The 25,994-nt window shown below is 39.7% G+C and overlaps 3 protein-coding genes across 4 annotated transcripts; 1 reads left to right on the top strand and 2 right to left on the bottom strand.

Moving 5' to 3' along the window:
* The first annotated feature begins 1,949 nt into the window (after window positions 1-1,949).
* On the top strand, window positions 1,950-13,017 carry LOC133642972 (cathepsin D-like). The gene is made up of 9 exons (XM_062037395.1): window positions 1,950-2,413; window positions 2,578-2,731; window positions 7,723-7,846; window positions 11,172-11,290; window positions 11,364-11,563; window positions 11,631-11,753; window positions 11,813-11,957; window positions 12,032-12,130; window positions 12,212-13,017. Exons 1-9 carry the CDS (start codon window positions 2,346-2,348, stop codon window positions 12,371-12,373), a joined length of 1,194 nt encoding a protein of 397 aa, XP_061893379.1. The 5' UTR covers window positions 1,950-2,345; the 3' UTR covers window positions 12,374-13,017.
* A 2,648-nt stretch (window positions 13,018-15,665) lies between these two features.
* On the bottom strand, window positions 15,666-21,417 carry LOC133642967 (mitochondrial dynamics protein MID51-like). Of its 2 annotated transcripts, none has more exons than XM_062037391.1 (5): window positions 21,277-21,417; window positions 20,320-20,467; window positions 20,079-20,259; window positions 19,533-19,804; window positions 15,666-16,805 (listed from the first exon to the last, which is right to left on the bottom strand). In XM_062037391.1, exons 2-5 carry the CDS (start codon window positions 20,464-20,466, stop codon window positions 15,933-15,935), a joined length of 1,473 nt encoding a protein of 490 aa, XP_061893375.1. In that variant the 5' UTR covers window position 20,467; window positions 21,277-21,417; the 3' UTR covers window positions 15,666-15,932. The 2 variants fall into 2 exon arrangements, with proteins under 2 accessions (XP_061893375.1, XP_061893374.1); XM_062037390.1 differs by lacking the exon at window positions 21,277-21,417 and adding an exon at window positions 21,109-21,236.
* On the bottom strand, window positions 21,173-21,385 carry LOC133642978 (mitochondrial ribosome and complex I assembly factor AltMIEF1-like). Its single transcript, XM_062037401.1, has one exon. It carries the CDS (start codon window positions 21,383-21,385, stop codon window positions 21,173-21,175), a length of 213 nt encoding a protein of 70 aa, XP_061893385.1.
* Window positions 21,418-25,994: the final 4,577 nt, after the last annotated feature.

Raw genomic sequence — 25,994 nt, forward strand, 5'->3', positions numbered from 1 at the left:
CCGACCTGTTTCTATTCTCAGTTCCATTTCGAAAGTAATGGAAAAAATTGTTTATGAACAGGTCGATAGATACCTTGCTACTAATAAACTCATGTACAAATTCCAATCCGGCTTTAGAACTAACCACTCCACTGACACATGCCTTCTTTATCTGACCGACCACATCAAACATGAGGTGGACGTGGGCAAATACTGCGGCATGGTAATGCTGGACCTTCAGAAGGCCTTTGACACTGTAAACCACGCTATACTGTTGGATAAGCTCAGAGCAATCGGATTTGGTAAAACCTCATCGAGCTGGATGCAATCTTACTTGGAGGGGAGGAAACAGGTGGTAGAGGTGAACAGCACCGTGTGTCCCTTCTATGCCACATCAATATGGAATGCACTCCCAACAGGTGTAAAAGAAAGTGCCTCTCTATCCTCCTTCAAAACCGCACTAAAACAACACCTCCAGGCAACTTCAACCCTGAACACCCTCCCCCTTCCACATCCCACCTCCCCGGATTGTAAATAACCAAATGTAAATAATCAAATGTATTTCTAATGTATATACTTGTTCTTATGATATCTGAACTCACTATGTTCTCTGCTCGCTGTACATATCCTACCAAGTCAGACCTACACTGTTTCAATGCCCATTTCTCTGATGATGCAATTGTTGATGATTGAAGTGCTGTTATCAACCAAACCCTCCTCATCCCACCCCCCGGATTGTAAATAATGTAAATAATTCAATGTATATACTCTGATGATTAATTTGTGTGATGACTGTATTATGCTGATAGTATATATTTGTACCATGAATTGATTTACGTGGACCCTGACTTAAACAAGTTGAAAAACGTATTCGGGTGTTACCATTTAGTGGTCAATTGTACGGAATATGCACTGAACTGTGCAATCTACTAATAAAAGTTTCAATCAATCAATAAAAAGCTATACTACCCACAAATGCAGAGAAGCGTAAACCAGACCCACATTGCTGAGCCGCAGCACCAAGAGGAGGACACTCACGGGGGTCACCATGACCCACCGGACACGGCCACAACGCCACCCTGTGACACACAGTCACCCAACAGCCCAGAACCTAGACACACCAGATCACAGGCACCCAATAGCCCAGGACAGAGGCAAACAAGAGGTGGTAGGCCCTCTCACTACAAGGACTATGTGTAGTTTAGGTTACGTTGGTTCTTATTGAATCATTGACGTTATTGTTTTTGCAAACTACGGTAGAAATGGATGGATGGAGGTGTTTACACAAAAAAAAGAAGACAAGAAAAAGGGAATTGATGGACATTGTACTACTTACTGATGTTTGCACTAATGCTTGAAAGTGATATCGCTTATATTGGTCCTCTGAGGAATGTTATGTTTTTGTGTTTCTTGCAGAGAATGTATTATAACTAAGTTTACAGGGGAGGTGTTACAACTAAACAGGGGGGATGTAGTGGTATGTGCTGGGAAGGGATATTACGTAGGGTGCACGACAGACCTCTATCTAGGTAACACCACTACTGTTATGCCGGCTATTGTAAATAACCGGGCTGAAATAAAACATGTTCCAGTCATAACTACTCAGTGTATTATTCATACAAATAATACTTCAGTAACTAGCACACTATAGCTATCTTAAATGCTGACATAATTAATATAAATATATTACCATGTATTTGATATTTAAATTTGTGAAAAATCTTCGATGGAATATTTTTTTTTCTTTTTTTAAAGGTTTAATCAATCATAGAATAGAAAATAGCGTTAATGTATATTTATTTGTTTTGAGGCTTCGAAAATATTTCAGCAATGCATTACTAGGTACCACGGATATAATGAAGGAGCACACTTTCGACTTGCATCATGGGAAGTGTAGTGTTTATGGATTCCATGAAGTCCAAATGCATCATGGGAGTGTAGTGGTAATCCAGGAAGTCCAAATGTATAATGCCAAAAACAACAAAGCAGACAACAGTCCGTGGCTTAAACGCCCAGTATATATAACGTATATGGATCGTATTTTAAGTCAATATTTTGTCAGCCTTGTTTTCAGAAGTATTTCCGCGCGTGCCTTATCACTGCCAAAGTCACATTATCTGGCACTCGTGACCAGTCATGTTTGTCTGCGTAAGATTGCATGATTGACATTTGCCTCGGCCAACAAGAACAGCCGCCATTTTACTTCCCGCCAATAGCGGCCTCTAGTCGAAGATTACCGAGTGAACCCGGACAATGCCGAAAAGCTTTTCGACACATGCGTCAGTTCAAACAGTATACGGTTTCTTGTCGGCCGACAGTTTGCACCAGAAAAGACAAAAGCGGTGTTTTCTCTTCAAGGACAAAAAATGACACGACTGGGGACTTTCTTTATAGTTCTGGTACTGCTTGTAGCGCCCAGTATCGCCATTAAAAGGTAAACACATTGTCTTTTTAATTAATTTAATGTATTTAGGAATGTGCCTTTATTTTAATATAGTAATTATACTCACGTGTTGCATTGTGGTTCGCTGGCTAACTAATTACTTATTTTGACTGTATTAAGCAAATAAATAGTAACTATTATTATTATTATTTTAGGGTTCCCCTTAAGAAGATGAGGACACTCCGTCGCCTCATTAGCGATAATGGGATGTCTCTGGATCAAATTCGGACCTTGGCGAAGACGAGCGGAGCTCCTGACAACGCCCCCTCGCCACAACTACCCGTGGAGAGACTGACTAACTTCATGGATGTAAGTGTTCCATGCGATAATGGTAGTCATCTGCAGATAATTGCCATACATATTAATCCCGTATCAAAAGCATCGATATTTTTTTTATTTGAGTATGGATATTAGAGCATAAAAAGATCTGCTATTGGTAGTAAAAAAAACAATTTTCTGCAAGTAAAAAACTATTTACAAGTACAAAAAATTATTTATTCAATTAAAAAAACATTTGCAAGTCAAAACAATTTTCTTCAATCAAATATTTATTTGCCAGTATATAATTTTTTTTCCAAATTAAAAAAATCATTGGCAAAGAAAAAAAACATATTTTAAATTAAAAAAACATTTGGAAGTAAAAACAAAATCTTCAATAAAAAATGGTTCATAAGTATACAAGTGTTTAAAGGCCTACTGAAACCCACTACTACCGACCACGCAGTCTGATAGTCTATTAATCAATGATGAAATCTTAACATTGCAACACATGCCAATACGGCCGGGTTAACTTATAAAGTGCAATTTTAAATTTCCCGCTAAACTTCCGGTTGAAAACGTCTTTGTATGATGACGTATGCGAGTGACGTCACTAGATAAACGGAAGTTTTGGTACACCTTTGAATCCAATACAAAAAAGCTCTGTTTTCATCTCAAAATTCCACAGTATTCTGGACATCTGTGTTGGTGAATCTTTTGCAATTTGTTTAATGAACAATGAAGACTGCAAAGAAGAAAGTTGTAGGTGGGATCGGTGTATTAGCGGCTGGCTGTAGCAACACAACCAGGAGGACTTACTTGGATAGCAGACCGCTAGCCGACGCTAGCCGCCGACCGCACGGATGATAGGGTGAAGTCCTTCGCCCTTCCGTCGATCGCTGGAACGCAGGTGAGCACAGGTGTTGATGAGCAGATGAGGGCTGGCTGGCGTAGGTGGAGCGCTAATGTTTTTATCATAGCTCTGTGAGGTCCCATTGCTAAGTTAGCTTCAATGGTGTCGTTAGCAACAGCATTGTTAATCTTCACCAAGCTGGAAAGCATTAACCGTGTATTTACATGTCCAGGGTTTAATAGTATTGTTGATGTTCTGTCTATCCTTCCAGTCAGGGGTTTATTTCTTTTGTTTATATCTGCATTTGAGCCCGATGCTATCACGTTAGCTCCGTAGCTAAAGTGTTTTGCCGATGTATTGTCGTGGAGATAAAAGTCACTGTGAATGTCCATTTCGCGTTCTCGACTCTCATTTTCAAGAGGATATAGTATCCGAGGTGGTTTAAAATACAAATCCGTGATCCACAATAGAAAAAGGAGAAAGTGTGGAATCCAATGAACCCTTGTACCTAAGTTACTGTCAGAGCGAAAAAAGATACGTCCTGCACTGCATTCTAGTCCTTCACGCTCACTTTCCTCATCCACAAATCTTTCATCCTCGCTCAAATTAATGGGGCAATCGTCGCTTTCTCGGTCCGAATCTCTCTCGCTGCTGGTGTAAACAATAGGGAAATGTGAGCAGCACTCCAGCTTGTGACGTCACGCTACTTCCGGTAGGGGCAAGGCTTTTTTTTTATCAGCGACCAAAAGTTGCGAACTTTATCGTCGTTGTTCTCTACTAAATCCTTTCAGCAAAAATATGGCAATATCGTGAAATGATCAAGTATGACACATAGAATGGATCTGCTATCCCCGTTTAAATTAAAAAAAATCATTTCAGTAGGCCTTTAAATTTCAATGAAAAAATTATTCACAAGTAAAAAAAACAATTTTTCAAAAGTATAAAAACTTTTTTTTCTCCAGAAAAAATTTGCCAGTAAAAAAACAATTTTTTTCCATTAAGAAATGTACTTCTAGGTAAAACACAACTTTCTTCAATCAAAAAAGCAATTTGCAAGTATAAAAACAATTATTTCAATTAATAAACGATTTGCTAGTAAAACAGTTAAATTAAATTAAAAAATCTTCAATAAAAAATTATTCGCAAGTATAAAAAACATTTACATTTCAATAAAAAAATTATTCACAAGTAAAAAAAAAAAAACAATTTTCCTAAATCAAAAAAACGATTCACAAGTTCCCTCCGGGTATTCCGGCTTCTTCCCACCTCCAAAAACATGCACTTGGGGATAGGTAGATTGACAACACTAAATGAGTCCTAGTGTGTGAATGTGAGTGTGATGTTGTCTGTCTATCTGTGTTGGCCTTGTGATGAGGTGGGGACTTGTCCAGGGTGTAACCCTGCTTCCGCCCGAATGCAGCTGAGATAGGCTACAGCAGTGTTTTTCAACCTTTTTTGAGCCAAGGCACATTTTTTGCTGTGAAAAAATCCGGAGGCACACCACGAGCAGAAATCATTAAAAAAACGAAACTCAGTTGACAGTAAAAAGACATTGCCGCAATTGTTGGATATGACTTTAAACCATAACCAAGCATGCATCAATTTAGTTATTGTCTCAAAGTAGGTGTACTGTCACGACCTATCACATCACGCCAGGACTTATTTTGAGTTTTTTGCTGTTTTCCTGAGTGTAGTGTTTTACTTCTTGTCTTGCGCTCCTATTTTGGTGGCTTTTTCTCTTTTTTTGGTATTTTCCTGTAGCAGTTTCATGTCTTCCTTTGAGCGATATTTCCCGCATCTACTTAGTTTTAGCAATCGAAAATATTTCAGTTTTTATCCTTCTTTGTGGGGACATTGTTGATTGTCATGTCATGTTCGGATGTACATTGTGGACGCCGTCTTTGCTCCACAGTAAGTCTTTGCTGTCGTCCAGCATTCTGTTTTTGTTTACTTTGTAGCCAGTTCAGTTTTAGTTTTGTTCTGCATAACCTTCCCTAAGCTTCAATGCCTTTTCTTAGGGACACTCACCTTTTGTTTATTTTTGGTTTAAGCATAAGACACATTTTTTACTTGCACCCCGCTGTTTCCCACATCTACAAAGCAATTAGCTACCGGCTGCCACCTACTGATATGGAAGAGTATTACACGGTTACTCTGCCGAGCTCTAGACAGCCCCGACGCTCAACAACAACACATCATTTGCAGACAATAATTACTGGTTTGCAAAAAATATTTATAACCCAAATAGGTGAAATTAGATAATCTTCCACGGCACACCAGGCTGTATCTCACGGCACACAAGTGTGCCGCGGCACAGTGGTTGAAAAACACTGGGCTACAGCACCCCCCGTGAACCCGAAAGGGACAAGTGGTAGAAATGGATGGATGGATAAGTATAAAAACTTTTTTTTTTTCAATAAAAAAAATTTGCAAGTAAAAAAACTACTTTTTTTTCAATTAAAAAATTGACTTGTAAGTTAAACACAATTTTCTTCAATTATAAAACTATTCGAAAGTATAAAAACAATTTTTTCAATTAAAAACCATCCGCGAGTAAAAAAAAAATCTATTAAAAAAATTATTTGCAAGTATAAAAACATTTTCAATTAAAAAATAATTTGTCAGTAAAAAAAATCTTCAATAAAAAATTATTTGCAAGTATAAAAACATTTAAATTTCAATAAAAAAATGATTCACAAGTAAGAAAAAAACAATTTACAAGTATAAAAACTTTTTTTCAATTAAAAAAAAATTGCAAGTAAAAAAACAATTTTTTTCAATTAAAAAATTGACTTGTAAGTAAAACACAATTTTCTATTAAAAAAACAATTCGCAAGTATAAAAACTATTTTTTAAATTAATAAACCATTTGCAAATTTAAAAAATTCAAGTAAAATGATTAGCAAGTATAAAAACCTTTTTTTTTAATCAAAAAATTATTTGGAAATATAAAAACTTTTTTTTTTCAATTACAAAAACGATTTGCAAGTATAAAAACTATTTTCTTCAACTACAAAACCATTTGCAAGTTAAAACAAATTATTGAATTGAAAGAATAAAAAGCATAAAAACATTTTAATTAAACAACTTGCAGATATAAAACTATTTTTCAATAAATGATTGGCAAGTGTAAAACCATGCATCCATCCATATTTTTTTTAAAATTAAAAACATTCGTAAGTTAAAAAAAATATTTTCTTTAAAAACCTCTAAAGGCTTAGTGGCCACATGCGTGGACAGCACCTTTTAGCTCTTATTTCCAAAATTGTGTACACTACTGAATTTGGGTCTTATGGCCGCTTATGTGGACACTTATACTGCCATTTGATGATGTCAGAAGAGTATAACATACAATGGAATTTGGGGAAAAAAGCGTAAAAATAAGAATTAGCATGTCACTAAACATGAAGTACACGTTTGTGTACTTATGAACTAAGTACATCATATCAAAAGATGATTCTTAGTTTTTATTCTAATTAGGGTCCAATAAGCCCAAATAGCAAAGAGAAATAAAAAAGCATGTAAACAAACAGCTTGGGCCTTAAGAGGTTAAAAAAATGATTCACGAGTGTAAAAACAATTTCCTTCAATCAAAAAAAAAGATTCGTAAGTATAAAAACAAGTTTCCTCAAGTTAAAACTGTTGGCAGTAATATTCACCCTGGCGCCATTCACACACTTGCACCTGCAATTTGCACTCTACAGCGACATGTGGCGCTGCTGAGTCAATTCAAGGCTGTCAGAGCTACTGTTATATGCGCATGGAGCCGTCCGCCAAAAATAACAAAGAGGAAGAAGCAGGGTGGGGAGTAAAATGGCGGACAGAAGAGAGAAGAAACCTACAAGTTAACTTTAAGGTTGAACTTGTTTTTTTTGTTGAATTTTACAGGGATATGTTCAAATTGCTTCTCCAAGATAGCGACACACACTGTCATGTTTGATGATTTTGTTCTTTAATTAAATGAATGTCATCCATTTTTTTCTCCGCACTGTCCTTTACACTCACGTTCTTCCTACACGTTTGTAAAAACCAAGCAACTTAAAGCACAACAATTAGCAGAAAGACGGCTCCTATCTCATAACACTCTTAGGTTTTAGGAACTATTGTACCTGGAACCTCAAAAGGTCCCCCACCTGCAAATAAGTAAAACTATAATAATCACAAATACATTGTTGTGTTGTGTCTTAAGGCCCAGTACTTTGGTACCATCAGTATTGGTTCCCCGCCTCAGGACTTCACAGTGCTGTTTGACACTGGCTCCTCCAACCTCTGGGTGCCCTCCATTCACTGCTCCTTCTTTGATGTCGCCTGCTGTGAGTACCCTGACCCACTTTTCATGTCGTTACAGTGTGAGCCACATCCACCTGTACTTCGGATGGTATAATAATGACAGTATTCTTTAAACCGCTGAAAACAAGCAGACTGGGAGAGGGTGTAAATGCAATAATCTTATTGGAAAACTTGACAGATTTATAATCATGTTTAAAGGGGAACTTGGGGATTTTGCCTATCATTCACAATCATTATGAGAGACAAGACGAGGTGAGTTTTTTTTTGTTTTTTTTTTACATTATAACTTGTAAAAATCGGCTCGGTCTAGGTCGTTAGCAATGCAGCTAATGGGATCAATCAATTCTACCTCTAAATCACTTTAAAAATGCATTCAAAAACCGACACCAATACTTCATTTACGTTCCGTAACCTGTATAATAACCAAGTTATTGTAAGAGCAAACACTGAGGAACTCTTTTTCTAGCGTACTAACACATTGGCACGCTATGGTATTAGCCGTAAAAGCTAGCTTTGGAAAGAGATATGCTATCTTATACAACAACACTATACGCATTTGAGTTTGTAATGCACAACACAATGCAATGGGACACCAGTTTGTACTGACTGAAAACATGAACAATCATATTACAGTATCTGTAAAGTATTAGCCCACATTTCATGTTTTGTCTGTACACAGCTAGCCAGACAGTGTATGTACTGTAGTTGTACTAACACGCATAACGTGCTGCTGTTCCCCTCTAAGGGTTGCATGATTATTTAAATTCAATTGGGGACGGAATGGTGAAATTGGGAGAGTGGCCGTGCCAGCAACTTGAGGGTTCCTGGTTCAATCCCCACCTTCTACCAACCTCGTCACGTCCGTTGTGTCCTTGAGCAAGACACTTCACCCCTGCTCCTGATGGGTCGTGGTTAGGGCCTTGCATGGCAGCTCCCGCCATCAGTGTGTGAATGGGTGTGTGAATGGGTGAATGTGGAAATAGTGTCAAAGCGCTTTGAGTACCTTGAAGGTAGAAAAGCGCTATACAATTATAACCCATTTACCATTTAGATTGAAGTTTATATTTAAGCACTTTTTTATTAAAACATATTTTTTGAAAAAGTTTATTTTGATATGTAATCCATTCTTTAAAAAGTCCAAACCCTAATTAAGGTTTGTATATGTGTTTTAAAAAATAAGGTTTCCACTAAATCCATTCAATAATTACTTTACTACATGTAAGTAAGTGTGTGTTTATGGGGCGACAACGTTGGGTTGAGGGTGGGACACGGGCCGAGAATTTGGTGCTACGCCCCTGACATGGAGTATAGTTGCCTACAGTTGTTCCTTGCAACACAGGTCTATTCAACTGGCGGCACATGGATAAATCCGGCACAGGAATGACACCATACTGGCCCCCGAGTTCAGTTCAAAATTTGGGAGACCAATATTTTTGCAGCAAATTCCTAAAAACAGGAGAGGGCTCCTATTGTATACAGGAACTTAGACCACTGTAAACACATTGGCAGGTCCTTGTATTGCCATTTTAACCTGGCTTGGAAACATAAAACACTGGGGTCCAAGATTGTGATTCAGTAACTGAGACGTTCCTCAAAGCACCCCTTGAAGTCCTCTCCTTTTTTGCAGTTACAATATTTTATTGTAATGTGATTTATGTAATGCTTTTGGACCTCAGTGCTGCATTTGACACTGTCGACCACTCAATACTTTTGGACAGGTTGGAAAACTGGGTGGGGATCTCAGGCACAGTTTTAAGCTGGTTCAAGTCATATCTACAAGATAGGAACTATTTTGTTTCCATTGGTGACTTTGTATCAGAACCAACCAACGTAATGTGTGGAGTCCCCCAAGGTTCAATCTTGGGGCCGACTTTATTTAACATCTATATGCTCCCACTAGGACAAATCATGCAAAATAATAACATTGACCATCATTGCTATGCCGATGACACCCAAATCTATGTAGCGCTATCACCAAATGACTATCGCCCCATAGATCTTCTGTGCCAGTGCATTGAGCAAGTCAAACACTGGATGTGCCAAAATTTCCTACAACTAAATGAAGATAAAACTGAGAGAATTGTTTTTGGTGCTAAAAAAGAAAGGTTTAAAGTCATCCAACACCTTCAATCACTGTCCCTGAAAACCTCAAATAAAGCCAGAAATCTTGGGGTTATTTTAGATTCTGATTTACATTTCGACAGTCACATCAAATCAGTAACAAAATCGGCCTACTATCACCTCAAAAATGTAAAAAGACTTAGAGGGCTCATGTCAGCTCAAGACTTAGAAAAACTTGTACATGCCTTTATTACCAGTAGGCTAGACTATTGTAATGGTCTCCTTGCAGGTCTTCCCAAAAAAACTGTCAGGCAGCTACAGCTTGTTCAGAACGCTGCTGCTAGAGTTCTAACAAAGACCAAAAAATGTGAGCACATTACACCAATTCTTAAATCCTTACATTGGCTCCCTGTACATCAGAGAATAGATTTCAAAATCCTCCTGCTCACATATAAATCACTACATGGTCTAGGGCCCAAGTATATCACTGATATGCTCCCACTATATACGCCCTCTAGATCACTAAGATCTTCTGAGACCAATCTGTTAGCGGTTCCAAGAGTAAACTCAAATCAAGGGAGAGCATCATTCAGTCACTACGCAACACATAGCTGGAATAAACTTCCTGAAGATGTCAGACTCTCCCCAACTCTCACTACTTTTAAAACTAGACTGAAGACTTTTATGTTCACCTTAGCTTTCAGCTAAATCTTTTAATCTTTTAACTTTTAACGTCTGCACTGTTTTTATTTTTATTGTCTGCATTTTAATTTTGCTTTTATTTTCTTTCATTTCACTTTGTTGTCTGTGAAGCACTTTGAGTCTGCCTTGTGTATGAAAAGCGCTATACAAATAAAGTTGCCTTGCCTTGCCTTGCCTAACTGTGTTGCTGTAGCTTGTTTACTTCAGATGCAGTCAGTAGTCATTTGTTCAAATGGTTTAGTTATACTAGTGGTGTTCCTCAAGGTTCCATTTTAAGTCCTCTCTTTTTCATCATTTGGGCTATTCAATTGGTTTCCCGTGAGTTCAGTTAAAAAATAATAGACTCCCATTTTTGCGGCAGATTCCTAAAAACACTAGAGTGCTGTCATGGAAATGATCTTTGGTCCTTAAACACAGCAGAGCGCTCCTGTAACTCTGACAAAATTAAATAGACCAAAATTCAATGTCTACTGTAGAGGACGCTGGTTCTCCAGACTACACAAAATAAAAATAATAGTGAAGGTCCTTGGCTTTCTGTAAATGTGGACCCAAACAGTTGATGTGAATATGCCTGTCTGTGAGCAGGGATCCATCACCGCTACAACTCCAAGAAGTCAAGCACATATGTTCAGAATGGTACCGACTTCTCCATCCGCTACGGCAGAGGCAGCCTGTCGGGCTTCATCAGCGGAGACACGGTCACTGTGAGTTTTAGCTCCTTTTTGTTGGACTACATCGACTACTTGGTCACCAGGACTCCTCCCCCTGCACCTTCAGATAGCAGGTTTGCCCGTGCCCGGCCAGCAGTTTGGGGAAGCGGTGAAGCAGCCCGGTATTACATTCGCCGTGGCCCGCTTCGACGGGGTACTGGGCATGGCCTACCCGTCCATATCGGTCGCCAACGTCACGCCTGTGTTTGACACGGCCATGGCAGCCAAGCTGCTGCCGCAGAACGTCTTCTCTTTCTACATAAGCAGGTGTGGCAGGTTCCTCTCGACAAAGGTGTGTAAAACCCCCTGCGTAACGCCCGTGTCCGGCCCTCAGAGACCCCGCAGCGGCTGTGGGAGGAGAGCTGATGTTGGGTGGGAGCGACCCGCAGTACTACACCGGAGATCTGCACTACGTCAACGTCACACGCAAGGCCTACTGGCAGATTGAGATGAACGAGTGAGTGCTTTCATTCCTCCGAAAGGACCTTTTTTCATAAAACTCTTGTTTGCTCCCAGAGTGGACGTGGGCCCCCAGCTGACAGTCTGCAAGACGGGCTGCCAGGCCATCGTGGACACAGGGACTTCCCTGATCGTCGGCCCCGTGGAGGAAATCCGAGCACTGCAGAAAGCCATCGGAGCTCTGCCTTTACTCATGGGAGAGGTTTGCTTCTTCCACTTGGCCACATTGTCCTTTTTTTTAACGCTCAGATGTCGTTTTTCTTTCGCCATTTTTAGTACTGGATTGACTGCAAGAAGATCGACACCCTCCCCGTCATCTCCTTCAACATAGGAGGGAAGATGTTCAACCTGACTGGAGAGGATTATGTCATGAAGGTATCATTTGGGGAGTGATCTAAATTCAGTGTTGGCAATTAAGAACTCTGTCACCTATCTTGTTTTGTCAATTTGCTGCAGGAGTCCCAGATGGGAACTTCAATCTGCCTGTCAGGCTTCATGGCCATGGACATTCCGCCCCCTGCAGGACCTCTGTGGATCCTGGGAGACGTCTTCATCAGGAAGTATTACACCGTCTTTGACAGGAGTGCTGACCGTGTGGGATTTGCACGAGCCAAGTAGTACCGCTAAATAAAAGTGCTGTTCTGGTTTGCAGCCGTCAAGAAAAATCTCTTCAAAAATGTATACTGAAATTTTTTTTTTTTTTAAAAGGTTTTTAATCGCTTCTTGACAACATTCTTCTCATAATTGTGTTTTTTTTGTAATTTTGACTTTCTATCTCAAATATGAAGTTTTATCTCATCATTTTGTAGTGTACCATCATAACTGATTTCTCATTTTAACTTTTTCTTATTTGTTCTTCTCGTAAGTTACTTTTTATCTCATAATTTTGATTTATGACTTCTCATGATTTTGACATTTTATCTTGCGACTGACTTTTTAAAAAAAAAATCTGACTATTTCATGATTTCAACTTTTCATCCTTACCTCGTATTGATTCATCTAACAATTTTGAATTAATCTAGTAATTCAGATTTTTTAATCTCGTCATTTCAAATTTGTATCTAATTTAGTGATGTCATAATTTCAATTCCTTGTATTTGTGCCTTTTTCCCCCCCGTAATTTCTACATTTTTTCCACGCAATTTCAACTTATCTTGTATTTGACTGTCTTGTATTTGACTTTCTTGTAATTTCAACTTTTTCTTAGTATTTCGATGATCTAATTTCTATTTCGTAATTATGACTTACACAATTTTGACTCGTACCCAGTGGCCTAGTGGTTAGTGTCCGCCTTGAGATCGGTAGGTTGTGAGTTCAAACCCCGACCGAGTCATACCAAAGACTATAAAAATGGGACCCATTACCTCCCTGCTTGACACTCAGCATCAAGGGTTGGAATTGGGGATTAAATCACCAAAAATGATTCCCGGGCGCGGCCACCGCTGCTGCTCATTACTCCCCTCACCTCCCAGGGGGTGATCAAGGGTGATGAGTCAAATGCAGAGAATAATTTCGCCACACCTTGTGTGTGTGACAATCATTGGTACTTTTTAACTTTAACTTTAGTTCTGACTTTCTAATTTCTCATTGTTTTGACTTTTCATCTTATAATTATGACTTTTTATCTAATAATTTCAACTTTCTCATAGTTATGACTTTTTAGCTTTTCGTTTACATGCAAAACTAGTTATTTCAGTGTTCCGTGACGAGCTAGGGAACCGTTTGAGGTGCAACAAATGCATAAAGCAGTCAGACCTGTAAAAAAGTTTATTTTCCTAACCTGACTTTTTGCGTTTTATACTTTCATAGAATAACCTCCTTGTTCTAAATAAAGTCTACATCCCCTGTGTGTGTGAATGATCACTTACAATCAGCTGAAATGTACTTTTCCACCCCCCAAAAAATCAAGACCAAATAAAGTCACTTGTTGCATTTATTTACATTTCCAAAGTGCTGCACTGCTCCAATTCAGAGCTGTGCTGGAAATTAAAATAAAATAAAGCTCGAGAGGGACATAACATAAGCACAGCATGCAAGACAGCATATGGCTAATGTGTACAAACCCGCACGTTAGAGGTAGTGATCTACTTTTAGGTTTAGCTTGAACAGAACAAATGTGGCACAATGACTCCTCCTCAGTCTTTTGGAGCATAAGTAGGTCTGCAAAGGAAGACGTTACATGCACACAAAGATTTATTAGAACAGAAACTCCGTAAGAGCGCACTTAATGATGCACACCTTACTTGATTGCCAGTATTTCTTGTGGTTGCAAATGTACAAATACTAAAATATTTACCGACCTGACAACATTTTTAACCGCACGTGCAATGGAATTGACCTCCCGACACAAGTGTGCACGAAAAGGGACACGTGAAAACAAAGCAGAGACTTTCGACAATTATTTTAGAGACAATCGCAACAATAACCCCCAGTAAGTATGGAGCTAAGTTAGGGCCAAAGGGTTTGTGCTCTGAAAAATTGAAAAATACAAATTTGACATAGAATTTCGAAAAATGATTCAGTATTCAGAATAAAGTGGTGCACAGTTTTTTTTTCAGGTTCAATGTAATTATGATTTATTCTGGAAATGTAATTTAATTTTTTTTTTTAAATACAATTTTCACCTTGATATTGCCTTATTTTCAGATTCTAATTGTATTGTTTAGTTAACTGTTTTTTCCCCCCAGGTTCAAATCTTTTATTTTTCAGATTCAGATTTATGGCCCGAATTTAGCGTGGATGGTGAAATTCGGGCCATAAGTCTGAAGCTGGAGAAAAAAAATGAACCTAAATTAAAAACTCTACTGAATAAAAAATAAGATTTAAATTTGAGGGAAAAAAACTAGCTGAGATATCAAAATATATGAAAGGGAAACATTTAAAGAAGTTATTCAAAATAATTACTAAAGTGAATTATAGTTGTATTCAACCGGACATTAAATTGTGCAGTTATTTTTATTTCAAAATTCAGCATCAAAACTAGATTCTAGATTCAAGTACAAAACTTTCCACCCAAATTTTGCTCTGTAAGTCTGGTAGCTGCGGTTACTTTTTGTCACGTTGTGTATCGAGCTTCCAGATTTGAACTGGGAGATTTTTAGGTCAGATGCACTAAGACAGTGGTTCTCAGAATTTGGTACGCAGTCTCCATCTAGTGGTACACCAAAGAATCAACTTGATTCAAATGTTACTGTTGAAACTGTGTATAATGTTACAGTGGACAAAACATTTAAAATGTCCATGTTAAATAAAACCTCTGCCTTGTGTTTAATGAATATTTACGCCTATTACTCTACTGTATTTTAATGTTGGTCATTATGTTGGTACTTGCAGAGCCAAGTTTTTTCTGAGGTGGTACTTGGTGGAAAAAAGCTTTACAAGCACTGCACTAGGAAGAATGCGGGCCACTCCAGTCCCGTTGACAATAACCTTGACTGGAACATATTAGTGATTTTACAGGACTAAGAAGCTTTTTTTTCTACGCCAAAATAACCAAGAAACACCATCACTTCCGTAAAAGACAAACGCAATGTGGAAATATCCTCCCTTACTTGTGCAAACTTTGTTGCATGCTTTTGTATGTAGACCAAGGAATGGAGTCAATGTGTATCAGACATTTGCAGTGGAAGTAGAGAAAGCTCCTTTTCATGAGAGAAACAAAGAGCAGCTCTGTACACACACATCCCGTCACAAGGGAATACCGAAGTAGTGATAAAATTATTTTGTTCTTATTTGAGGAGGAAGAGTTTATCGGAGGACAGACGCGCTTAGACACTGATTGGCTTCACCTGACACACGTCAGCTCATGTGTTTGGCAACATTTTAAGCCTCTGCCTTGTCACCGAATTCAAGACCTTTTGTACCCGTCCGCAAGTCATGATAGATTTTCTCTCACGGAGGAATGTTGCGCTTTTATTTATTAGCATTTTATTGGCTTTTGTGTACAGACAATCAACATTACATTCTAGGTCTTGACACAGCGTAACCATGGCTACCATAAAATGCACGAAACATGTCTGGGTGTCTGACAGAGCGGTTTAAAAGAGTAACATGGTTGTTGATTTGATTACAGGTGATGCACCAAACTACCACTTTATCGACAACGCAAGAGTGCACGACTATCACCTTTTGCTTTGCTTGCGTCTGAGGTTCAAAAAATATTTGGATCAACACTAGCTTACCGTCGAGAGTCCATCAGATCTCCTGGACACGTTGATGGATGCGGCAGATGCGTGGCCGCAGTCCTCAGAAGTGATTCGGGGTCTGAGAGGGTACAGTACAGCATGTATCCCAGCTCGTCCACTTCCTGTTCAGTCAGCTCACAGAACAAGTTAACCTTTGGGTTGAGGGCGCAGGGCAGTTGGCCCGCCTCCAAATGACCCACCAGCTCCTTCAGCAGCTGAAGGAAGTTGTCCGCCAGCGCCTCGTGGGTCCAGTCACTTTGCTTCTCGCTCAGCAGCAAGATGGTGTTGGTGAGCTGGCTGGCGTTGAGCCGGTTGAGGGCAGGGTTGAGCTTGCACACCGCCTTAGCCACCTTGAGACACGCGCACCGGTAGCCTCCGTCTTCTTGATCCAAGGCTCTGAGCCGTGCCGTCTCGGCCACGCGGAAGCTCTGCCGCCACAGGTTCTGGTGGCGCTCGGCGGCCAGCCGATGCGGTTTAGCTATCAGCGAGGTTCCGTCCTCCATTACGAGTAACGGGAGAAAGTCCACGGAAAGCTTTCGGTCGTGCTCGTACTGAACCTCCAGGGTGAGCGTCTCCGAAGGGACCACGGGACGGATGACGTAGTCCAGGACGCTGCCTATAGCCGGCCAGTTGATAGAACCCACCATCTTGTCAAACACGTCCAGGACTGACTTAGGAGACAGGTATCCTCCGACCATGCAGCGGTCCCAGTAGCTGCTGTTACGTGGGAAATATTCTAAATTCTCTCTGCGGACTAGCCAGAAACCTGGGACGTTCATGATGGTGTCCTCTCCCGGTATGAACGACCACAGGTTTTTATCCAGAATTAGAGGCACCATTAGCTGGGCATGGTCTGCCATCACCACCTTGGCGATGGACCAGTTGTGTTTGAACCAGAGAGCCGAAAGAAAACAAGGACAAAATGTTAAACCCTTGTGCGACCTTAAGATTGTGATACACACATACTCTTAGAATCCAAAAGAGACTTGCTCATAAAAATGTCATAAGTCAGCAATAAATGTCTTCAGAACTATCTATTGATATAAAGATTTTAATACTTTTTATGGTTTGTTTTATGGCCTTTGTCTTTTTTTATAATGACAAAATGCAAAATATGCAATATTTCTAAAAATAAGTCTCAGAGTTGAATAGGTCAATAATCATAACAACATTGATTTTGATACAGTAGACAAAAAGTATTTTACAGTGCCTACTTAGCTAGAATGAGAGAGAAAACAGGCAGGCCTTGGTTTGAGTTCACACAGGTGTTTTATATTTATCTGACATGTTTTATATAACTGCATAATATCATTTTTATTGCATTCCAGCATTTAAACGACATTTTAACTAGGTCTGGGCCGATAACAAATTTTGCTAGGCGATATAGTGACCTACAAATTATTGTCGATAAACGAGACCTAATTAACCACTGATAATGATAATAGGACTCGAAAGGCCACATTATTTTGCAATGAATCGTGGAGGCCGGGTAGCAATACTTGTTGGACAAAGGCTTTGTTTACAATGTGAAAGCAAGCAACAAGCTGGATTAAAATGGATCATACAAAATTAAACAACCCAAGGGACTGTACCGAGACAAATTTTACCCTATTCCAAAGGCTCGCTACGCTACCTGGAAATAATAAATGGTGAAATTGACTCAAATGAGCCATGAGCACATCCGATGGACAAGAGATTTGAATCAAGTAAAAGTGCTGCCAAACTCGTCTATATTTTGTGTACAGTCAGTTTTAAAATCGGTAAAGAATTTTCCCTGCCTTGTTTCATTGGCAGGTTCCCCCAAAAAACAAGCCATTAACCATTGTTACTTTTACATACTTTGATCACTGCGCTACTTCTCCGAAAATAATACTCATTAATTTTTGTGCTTACCCAAGACAAAAAGTAAACAGGCAACATGCTATGTTTCCAAAATACTGTACGTTTGTTTGTAAACTCGCCTGCAGCTAGCTTGGCTAAAGCTAACAGCCTACTAAATGCTCCGTGTGAAACTGAACAAAACATGCTTTGATTCAAATTTACCAGTCTGAAAAAGCCGTGAACACACAAACGTGTTAAAAGTCATGTTTTATGTCACACAGCTGCTATCCAGGCTATTCTTCATCTCTTTATTTTTAACACGACTTCTTATGGCTTTGCTTTCATGCTGGAAATGAGAAAAACCTCATCAAATAATTTTTTTTCTGAAGCGATTGTGGCAGTTATTGATGTCGCACGTTCGCGTCATGTTTTGAACTTGTTGAAGAAAAAAAAACGAAACTTAAGCACTAAGTCTTGTAGTCAGTCTGGTAAATAAGCGATTCGGGCCAGCAAGACCCACAATGCAATGTGTTTCCATGTCACAGTTCGAGGCCCTGTACATCATAATAATAATAATAATAATAATAACAATAATAATAATGCAAGTATACTCTTTCAAATCCAAAAAACTTGTATTTCTTGTTTATTTTAAGACTGTAAAAGAAATGTAAACTTGTAAATACCAAGTCAAATAAAACAAACATAACAAAAATAAAATATACTATTGTCTGAAAGCAAAATGTTGCATTTTAATAAAAACCACAACCAAAAGCATTCAAATAGGTTCTGTCTCTATAAAGGAGGGAAAGTGACCCTAAAATACACAACACCAAACAATTACTGTAATAAAATGGCTAAATAAAGTTATTGTGACCAAAATGATCACTGTTATTATTATTGTGGTATTGTTTAATGTGCTCAAAAAGTGATTATATGCACACAAATATCTTTTAACCAAGTTGTATTTTTTAAATAACTAAAATAAATAGCCACCGAATATTCTTTTTGGCAGAGGAAACTTTTGTTCTGGCTTCATAACAGCCCTATCATTTGTATTTGTGTGTTTGAATATGTTTATCTTCTTCTATTTTAATCTGTAAACATTTTAGAATGTTTTTAAAAAAAAAAATGGAAATTGCGCGATCAGTTTTTTCACCTGCGGTTTATGTGACGTAACATATACCATTTCCCTGTATACAGCAATACTAACCGTCAGGAGTTTTACAGCGGTTATCATTAGTACTGTTTATTTGTCGTCCTGCAGCTGCTGAAACTGATGCATAAGAGTGATTGCTCCTGTAATGCATACAATTACAATGCATACATATGGCGATTATCGAGGCTGGAAAACATAGCAACTACATTTTCATTGTTCGTCCGGTTATTTGACTTATCGAATATCAGGCCCAGGCCTAAGTGTGACTTATTTCCGCTTATCAAAGCTCTGACAATTATGCACAGGTATTCTGGTACCATCTGGTACACAAGGGGCATTTATACAGGCCACAAGACTACAGTCTGTTAAAAAATAGCACTTTTAATTGGAGTCAATGGGGCAGGAAGAGGTCTTAAAAGAAAATGTGTATACTTTGTTTAAATCCTATTCTAAATGCGTTGCGATCAAAACCAGATTGTATTTTTATTACAAAAAATTTGTAACAGCTCCCCAGCAAAATTTACAGCTGCTAACCTTCAAACAGAACAATCATATCCCATAAGGAAGACGTGTATTGCCTGTTTTGGACACTGGGGTTTCAAAAGGTTACTCTTACCTGTAGATCATCGTAGAGGCTGCCGCTTAGGTACATCTCTCTGAGAGGCATGTCGGGCAGTTTGGCGTGGAGAAACACTCGCAGCTCAGCACAGATGTCCAGCGCCGCCCTACGGGCCAGAGCCTGCTCCTCCGTGGGAATGTCTACGTTGTTCTGGTAGAACTCCCACAGGCGCTCCTGCAAGGACAGACGCATCCGAGCACGCAGCAGGTCGGACTGAGTGGGGCCACTGTCTTTGACAGCAGCTCGACTCATAGCCCTCCGCAGACAGTCTGAAGAGCAATAGAGAATGGAGTTTTTTTTACAAACTACACAAAATACATGAAACATTTTATCTGTAGGGGTGAAGTTTCAAGGAAGGTATACACTAAACTAACATGTGCTAATTCTGCTATCTGGGTGACTGAATCACAAAAACCCACTGTGAACATAGAACAAGACTCCTCCCAATTGGATGTCTGTCACCAAAAACAAAAAATGCGGCAACAACATGGTTAGAACATCAAGCATTTTCATTTTAAGTCAACGGAAGTTTGTTGTACACACCTGATTCCATTGAATTTGAGGAGGTGGGCAGGGACTGGAGTGACCTGCTAACAGTGGCCTTCATGTCATGGTTCAGAACCCGAGGTGAAGAACCCACCCAGACGGGCTCCTCCCAGCTTCGCTTTCCTTTCTGCTCCATCTTGGTGGGACTGGTTGGAGCGCTGATGGCACGGTCGTACATCTGCATGACAAAGATTGTTACTTCTCAACCCGGTTTGCAATTGTGACAGATCTTGCGTACTCTTTTGACAGCCAGCGTTGCGATGCCAAGCATGGCTGCTCCACCGACGCCCAGAACAAGCTTCGCGTTGGAAAGCATGAAGTCGATGGCTGTACCGATGCCATTGTCATCTTTCTTCCCTTTACGGTCTCCGTTCACTCCTGCCATCCTGCAGATGAAGTCACAGCATTGACTTTTTCACTAACTTCAGTATTTACAACATAGCATACAGATAAGCTAGCATATCAATCAGTTTAAAGGGGAACTGCACTTTTTGTGCAATTCTGCCTTTGTTCAAAATCAATATGAAATACAAGATGACGGATGTATTTTTTTTAATGCATTATGACTCGTAAACGTAAATAGAAGTCCGTTTACAACTTATTCCGCTCCTGAAACCCAATAAAAAATATCCAAAAACCGTTAACAATACTCCATTTACATTTTGTGACTTGAATATTAACCAAGTATTAGTGATATTGTTATTATAAGCGCTAATGCAGACAAACTATTTATAGCAGCGCTGTGATCACTAGCTTGTGTGGTTATGCTGACATCATTGGCTGGTGAGCTGCTTTCTATTTTTATGTTTGAAAATGCTTAATTTATAGCAAAATTTCATAGAATATACTTTATTATCAATAACACAAGGCTAGTTTAGCCTATATTGATTTACCTATATTATCTTGGTTTTAGCATCTTTAATGCACAAAATGTATCAAAGCGACCCCGACATCCTTCAGTTTTTATTTATGCGGCCTTCGCTGGAAAAAGTTTGGACACCCCTGGTATATGTATTAGAAGACCCACCTGGGAGATACTTGCAGATGACCTTTACCCCACCTCCAGATGCCAACCCCCTACCCCAAACCCCCTACATAAGCCCACCCAGTCGGCTGCTGAGGAAGAACTGGCCCCTCTTCAGAGCTGCTTCCTTGTCTTCGGGTGCAGTCAGGGTTTGGCAGCGGCGAAACTCACGGGCCACAGCGCGGCGGTAGTAGTTGCGGTCTGTGTACTGAAGGTGACGCCCTGCACGGAGCAGCGCCCGGTACAGCCCCAGCACAGCACTGCTAGACCAGCCGCCCATGAGGGACCGCACTTGGAGAGGGGGGGACCCTGGCACCTGAGAGAGAAGAACCAAGACAGGATGCTGTGATCAATTTTGATGAAGTCAGAAACTGTATCCCACAAAAGCGACTACACCACTCCCATTTCAGCAACCATTTAGTGGATATTACTATAGAAAGGTCAACTTGGATAAGTGAAGACATTAAGCAGCCCCTTTGGGATTTTGCAAGCTTCAACATACATTTAAAATTAAATACTCTATTGATGTTTTATATCAATCAATCAATGTTTATTTATACAGCCCTAAATCACAAGTGTCTCAAAGGGCTGTACAAGCCACAACGACATCCTCGGTACAGAGCCCACATACGGGCAAGGAAAACTCACCCCAGTGGGACGTCAATGTGAATGACTATGAGAAACCTTGGAGAGGACCGCATATGTGGGTAACCCCCCCCCTCTAGGGGAGACCGAAAGCAATGGATGTCGAGTGGGTCTGACATAATATTGTGAAAGTCCAACACATCAGCGAAAGTCCAGTCCATAGTGGGGCCAGCAGGAACCATCCTGAGCGGAGACGGGTCAGCAGCGTAGAGATGTCCCCATCAGATGGACAGGCTAGCGGTCCACCCCGGGTTGGGAGCAGAGTAGAAAAGAAAAGAAAAGAAACGGCAGATCAACTGGTCTAAAAAGGGAGTCTATTTAAAGGCTAGAGTATACAAATGAGTTTTAAGATGAGACTTAAATGCTTCTACTGAGGTAGCATCTCTAACTTTTACCGGGAGTGCATTCCATAGTATTGGAGCTCGAATAGAAAACGCTCTATAGCCCGCAGACTTTTTTTGGGCTCTGGGAATCACTAATAAGCCGGAGTTCTTTGAACGCAGATTTCTTGCCGGGACATATGGTACAATACAATCGGCAAGATAGGCAGGAGCTTGACCGTGTAGTATTTTATACGTAAGTAGTAAAACCTTAAAGTCACATCTTAGGTGCACAGGAAGCCAGTGCAAGTGAGCCAGTATAGGCGTAATATGATCAAACTTTCTTGTTTTTGTCAAAAGTCTAGCAGCCGCATTTTGTACCATCTGTAATCTTTTAATGCTAGACATAGGGAGGCCCGAAAATAAAACGTTACAGTAATCAAGACGAGATGTAACGAACGCATGGATAATGATCTCAGCATCGCTTGTGGACAAAATGGAACGAATTTTAGCGATATTACGGAGATGAAAGAAGGCCGTTTTAGTAACACTCTTAATGTGTGACTCAAACGAGAGAGTTGGGTCGAAGATAATACCCAGATTCTTTACCGAGTCGCCTTGTTTATTTGTTTGGTTGTCAAATGTTAAGGTGGTATTATTAAATAGATGTCGGTGTTGAGCAGGACCGATAATCAGCATTTCCGTTTTCTTAGCGTTGAGTTGCAAAAAGTTAGCGGACATCCATTGTTTAATTTCATTAAGACACGCCTCCAGCTGACTACAATCCGGCGTGTTGGTCAGCTTTAGGGGCATGTAGAGTTGGGTGTCATCAGCATAACAGTGAAAGCTAACACCGTATTTGCGTATGATGTCACCTAGCGGCAGCATGTAAATACTAAAGAGTGCAGGGCCAAGAACCGAACCCTGGGGAACTCCGCACGTTACCTTAACATAGTCCGAGGTCACATTGTTGTGGGAGACACACTGCATCCTGTCAGTAAGATAAGAGTTAAACCAAGACAAGGCTAAGTCTGACATCCCAATACGCGTTTTGATACGCTCTAATAAAATATTATGATCAACAGTATCGAAAGCGGCGCTAAGATCAAGAAGCAGCAACATAGATGAAGCATCAGAATCCATCGTTAGCAATAGATCATTAGTCATTTTTGCGAGGGCTGTCTCCGTAGAGTGATTTGCCCTGAAACCGGATTGAAAAGGTTCACAGAGATTGTTAGACGCTAAGTGTTCATTTAGCTGCTGTGCGACAATTTTTTCGAGGATTTTCGAGATAAATGGAAGGTGGGACACCGGCCGGTAGTTTACCATGAGGTCAGGATCGAGATTAGGTCTTTTGAGTAGAGGATGAATAACCGCTTTTTTGAATGCTAGGGGAACAGTGCCAGAGGAAAGTGATAAGTTTATAATATTTAACACTGATGGACCTAATAATACAAAAAGCTCCTTGATAAGTTTCCCAGGAATTGGGTCAAGTAAACATGTTGTTTGTTTTGTCCCATTTACACATTTTAACAATTCCTCCAATGTTATTTCATCAAAGAGAGAGAAACTATTTTGGAGGGCCGTGTCCGTCGTATACACAGTCGTATTTGTGTTAATAGAACCCAGTTGTAGCTGAGATGCATTGTCTTTAATCTCTTTTCTAATGACTTCAATTTTCTTATTCAAGAAATTCATAAAGTCATCTGCTGAGTGGGTGGAGCTACTGGGAGGAGTCCCTTGTTGGGTTAGCGATGCTACTGTACTAAACAAAAATTTAGGATCATTTTTGTTGAGGTGGATGAGATTTGAGTAATATTTAGCTTTAGCTGAGGTAAGCATGCGTTTATAAGTTATTAAACTATCACTCCATGCTTGATGGAAAACCTCAAGTTTAGTCACACGCCATTTGCGTTCCAGCTTTCTACATGATAATTTATGGGCTTTAGTTTCTTCTGTAAACCATGGGGTACGCCTTTTAGGGGCCCTTTTTAGCTTTAGCGGTGCTACACTATCAATGGTGTTGCGTAGGGCGTTGTTAAAGTTGTTAGTGAGGTTATCAATAGAGCCCACATAATTTGGGAATGGTGCCATTACCGAAGGCAGTAGGTCAGCAAGAGTCGTCGTTGTGGCAGCATTAATGTTGCGGCTGCTATAGTAGTTATTATTATTATTATTAGCTTGTTGACAATAAGTCAGAACTTCGAATTTTATAAGGTAATGATCGGACATTACTTTAGTGTACGGGAGTATCGTGACTTTAGAGGTGGTGACACCCTTGACAAGCACTAGATCTATCGTATTACCGTTGCGATGCGTGGGTTCATTTATTATTTGTGTAAGACCACAGCTATCAATTATAGTCTGGAGCGCCACGCACGGAGGGTCCGATGGGGTATTCATATGGATATTAAAGTCCCCCATTATGATTATATTGTCGGCATGCGTCACTAGATCAGCAACAAACTCTGAGAATTCACTGATGAAGTCCGAATAGGGCCCAGGGGGGCGGTAGATAACAGCCAGGTCGAGAGGTAGCGGTGTGACAAACCTCGTAGTGAGCACCTCAAACGAGTTATATTTATTATTTAGGTTAGGTGTAAAATTATAGTTTTCATTGTATATTAGTGCGAAACCCCCTCCCCTTTTAAGAGGACGGGCAACATGTGCATTCGTATAGTTAGGAGGAGATGCCTCATTTAGCGCAAAAAAATCGTCTGGTTTGAGCCAGGTCTCGGCGAGACCAACGACGTCAAGTTTGTTGTCTCTAATGACCTCATTAACTAATAATGTTTTGGAAGATAATGATCTTATGTTTAAAAAGCCCATATTATAGGTAGTGGGCTGTTTTGAGGATTGTTTGTTGAAATTATCCGAAGTAGCAATATTAATAACGTTGCGTTTATTATGCGTAGTGCACTTTAAATAGTTTCGACCATATCACAAACACTTAAAAGTATACATTAAATTGGCAGTGAAAGCACATACTCAGAGCTCATTGTCAAATTACTGTACTGTTTCAATTCATTATAACTAATAACGATAATTATAAAAAATAAACACTTCCAAAGTTGGTCGTCCACAAGTTGCAAAAATTTTCTGGGTTATGTTTCACGCTTGAAAAGTATGTCTATCTTAAACATTAATTAATTTTCCAACACATTTAACCCTGCACAAACATTGGTCAACTATTGTGAGCAATTTATAGTGGCAATTATTGCTGATAAATGAGAGATCATCATCACACTTCAACATCTCTTCATGTACAGTTAGGTCCATAAATATTTGGACATTGACACAATTTTCAGTATTCCAGCTCTGTACAACACCACAATGTTTCTAAAATGAAACAATCAATATGTGCTTTAAGTGCAGACTTTGAGCTTTAATTTGAGAGTATTTACATCCAAATCAGGTGAACGGTGTAGGAATTACAACACATTTTATATGTGCCTTCCACTTTTTAAGGGACCAAAAGTAATTGGACAAACTAACATAATCATAAATCAAATTGTCACTTTTCAATACTTTGTTGCAAATCCTTTGCAGTCAATGACAGCCTAAAGTGTGGAACCCATAGACATCACCAGACGCTGGGTTTGGTCCCTGGTGATGATCTACCAGGCCTCTGCTGCAGCTGTCTTCACTTCCAGCTTGTTCTTTGGGCATTTTCCCTTCAGTTTTGTCTTCAGCAAGTGAAATGCATGCTCAATCGGAGCAGGTCAGGTGATTGACTTGGCCGTTGCAGAACATTTCACTTCTTTGCCTTAAAAAAACTATTTGGTTGCTCTCGCAGTATGCTTCGGGTCATTGTCCATCTGCATTGTGAAGCGCCGTCCAATGAGTTTTGAAGCATTTGGCTGAATATGAGCAGATAATATTGCCCGAAACACTTCAGAATTCATTCTGCTGCTTTTGTCAGCT

The sequence above is a fragment of the Entelurus aequoreus genome, linkage group LG25, assembly GCF_033978785.1.
Source record: "Entelurus aequoreus isolate RoL-2023_Sb linkage group LG25, RoL_Eaeq_v1.1, whole genome shotgun sequence".
Lineage (NCBI taxonomy): Eukaryota > Metazoa > Chordata > Actinopteri > Syngnathiformes > Syngnathidae > Entelurus > Entelurus aequoreus.